This window comes from Spinacia oleracea, chromosome 2, assembly GCF_020520425.1.
Source record: "Spinacia oleracea cultivar Varoflay chromosome 2, BTI_SOV_V1, whole genome shotgun sequence".
NCBI classification, from domain to species: Eukaryota; Viridiplantae; Streptophyta; class Magnoliopsida; order Caryophyllales; family Amaranthaceae; genus Spinacia; species Spinacia oleracea.
In genome coordinates this window covers 24,021,674-24,024,177 of record NC_079488.1, presented here as the reverse complement: position 1 = coordinate 24,024,177, position 2,504 = coordinate 24,021,674, and the positions used below count along the sequence as shown (strand labels likewise).

Here is a 2,504-nt window from a genome sequence, read left to right as displayed (position 1 = left end):
GATGAGCCAGGAATATGGACGAAGCTTCTTACTAGCCAAGAATAGAGCAAAGCCAAACTTTTCGACCGTTGGATATTTGAGTTCAGCATTCTGCAGCATGTGACTGACAAAGTAGACAGGTAGTTTCGTTCCATCCCTCTCTGTAAGCAAGACGGCACTTAGTGCGTATTCTGAGATGGCAAGGTAAAGATAAAAAACTTCCCCTAAGAGAGGGCTGACCAGTTGTGGCAAAGTATGCAGATGTTCTTTTAGGCGAAGGAAGGCAGCCTCAGCTTGCGACGTCCACTCAAACTGGGTGCCCTTTTTGATGGTACTGAAAAAGTAGTGACACTTGTCTCCGGCTCTAGATAAAAATCGTCCCAAGGCGGCAAGACACCCAGTGAGGCGTTGCACATCTTTGACCGTCCTTGGCGACGTCATATTGATGACCGCCTGCACTTTATCCGAATTTGCTTCAATGCCCCTTTCGTCAATCAAGAAGCCAAGGAACTTGCCAGAAGATACCCCAAATATGCACTTCTTGGGATTGAGTCTCATCTGGTATGTCCTGAGGGTCTCAAAGGTTTCTCTCAAATCGTCGAGGTGATCCATCTTCTGCTTGCTTTTTACAATCATGTCGTCAATATAGGCTTCTATATTCCTCCCCAGCTGCTTTGCGAAAACTGTGTTCACCAACCGTTGGAAGGTGGCGGGGGCATTTTTTAAACCGAACGGCATTACTTTGTAGCAGTACAATCCTTGTTCCGTGACGAATGACGTCTTCTCCTGATCTTCGGGCGATAATGGGATCTGGTGAAATCCGGAGTAGGCGTCCATGAAGCTCATCATGGCATGCCCGGTTGTTGAGTCGACGAGTTGGTCTATTTTTGGCAGTGGGAAACTGTCTTTAGGGCAAGATTTATTGAGATCGGTGTAATCAACACACATCCTCCACGTCCCATTGGGCTTGGGTACCAGGACTACGTTAGCTACCCAGTTTGGATACTGACACGGACGTATGAAGCCTGCATCCATTAGTTTCCTAACCTCGGCAGCGGCGGCCAAATTTCTTGCTTCTCCATGATTCCTCTTCTTTTGTCGTACTGGCTTTACAGCGTTGTCCACATTCAACTTATGCACGGCCACCGCCGGGTCTATGCCTGGCATCTCCTCTACCGTGAAGGCAAATATCTCCTTGTATTCTCGGAGTAGTTGTACTAATGCTGCTGACATGGGGTTGTCAGGGTGGACCCCAATAGGGACCGTTCGAGATGGGTCTGCTAAGTCCAGAATTATAGCATAGTGTGCTCCCACTGGCTCAGGTCGTCTTTCTGCATTGTCTCCATTGGTATCTCCCGGGTTTTACGACGGCTTGCCAGAGGTTTAGCCTGCTCTTTTCCCTTCGGAGAGGCTCCCAAGGCCGTCGGCTCCAATGTCGATAAGTAACAATCCCTGGCCAATTGTTGATTTCCATAGAGAGACCCAACGCGTCCATTACTTCCGACAAATTTGACCAACAGTAAATGAGGAACGATCACAGCTTTTAGGTCGTTGAGTGTTGGACAGCCAAGTATGATGTTGAATGTGGTGAGGTTTGCTACAATTATAAACCTGATGGCAACTTCTTTGGTCACTGGGGGAACTCCAACAGAGGCCGGAAGCAAAATGGAGCCGATTGGACGAACGATGCTCCCTCCGAATCCTACCAAGGGCCCGTATACTTTTTCTATGTCTTCAGGATTGTGCCTTAATTTTCGCAGACATTGCAGAATGATTATGTCGGACGAGCTTCCCGTGTCCACCAGTACTCTCTTCACCTTAAGATTAGCCACCTTGATCTCTATAACCAGAGGGTCATCATCATATGGAGCTGCCGCCCTTCTGTAGTCGTCTTTGAAAATTTCTACAGAGGGTGGATTCTTCTGTGCTGGGCGAAGATGAGATGGACCTTTTTGCCGTCCTTCCTTACATGGTTCTCCTGCAGCTGTTCCCCCTGATATTACCATAACTCTTTCGTTTGAATACTTAGAGGTGGGGCTCACTTCTTTGTGTGCGTCCTCTAAATGGACGTACTGGCGGAGGTGTCCTTCAGCCGCACGATCAGTTAATATCTTCCTCAACATCCGACAACTTTGGGTGTCATGCCCTTTGTCGTTGTGGAAGGCACAGAAAGGGGCTTCCGGGCTGGAGGTGGTCAATCGTCGGGGGACAGTTCTATTCCCAGACTCGGTCCTTCAGCACGGAGGATCTCGTCAAGAGCCGTGTTGAACATAAAGGGACCTCTAGAGGACGACCTCCTTCGCCCCCTTTTTTCTTCGGAGCCACAGCCATTCTTCCTTCGGGTGACGCTCTCTGCTGTCTTCTTGGAGCCTCTAGAGAGTAATGGCCCTCATTTTTCTTCTGTAAAGTTCGTCTCGTCCTTCTTCCTGGACGTTCCTCTTTGACATGCCGACTCGCTCCCTCCAGGGTGTGTCTCTTCATAGGTGAGTCGGGATCTTCTGACAAAAACTCTACCATCCTGCCAT

General features: G+C 48.9%; 1 protein-coding gene across 1 annotated transcript; it reads right to left on the bottom strand.

Moving 5' to 3' along the window:
* Window positions 1-1,271: 1,271 nt before the first annotated feature.
* LOC130467280 (uncharacterized) lies at window positions 1,272-2,102 on the bottom strand. Its single transcript, XM_056835750.1, has one exon. The coding sequence runs from the start codon at window positions 2,100-2,102 to the stop codon at window positions 1,272-1,274; it is 831 nt and encodes a 276-aa protein (XP_056691728.1).
* Window positions 2,103-2,504: the final 402 nt, after the last annotated feature.

What these genes read in the sequence shown, in the direction of transcription:
- LOC130467280 (XM_056835750.1), bottom strand. Translation starts at nt 2,102, where the DNA reads ATGTTGAGGAAGATATTAACTGATCGTGCGGCTGAAGGACACCTCCGC.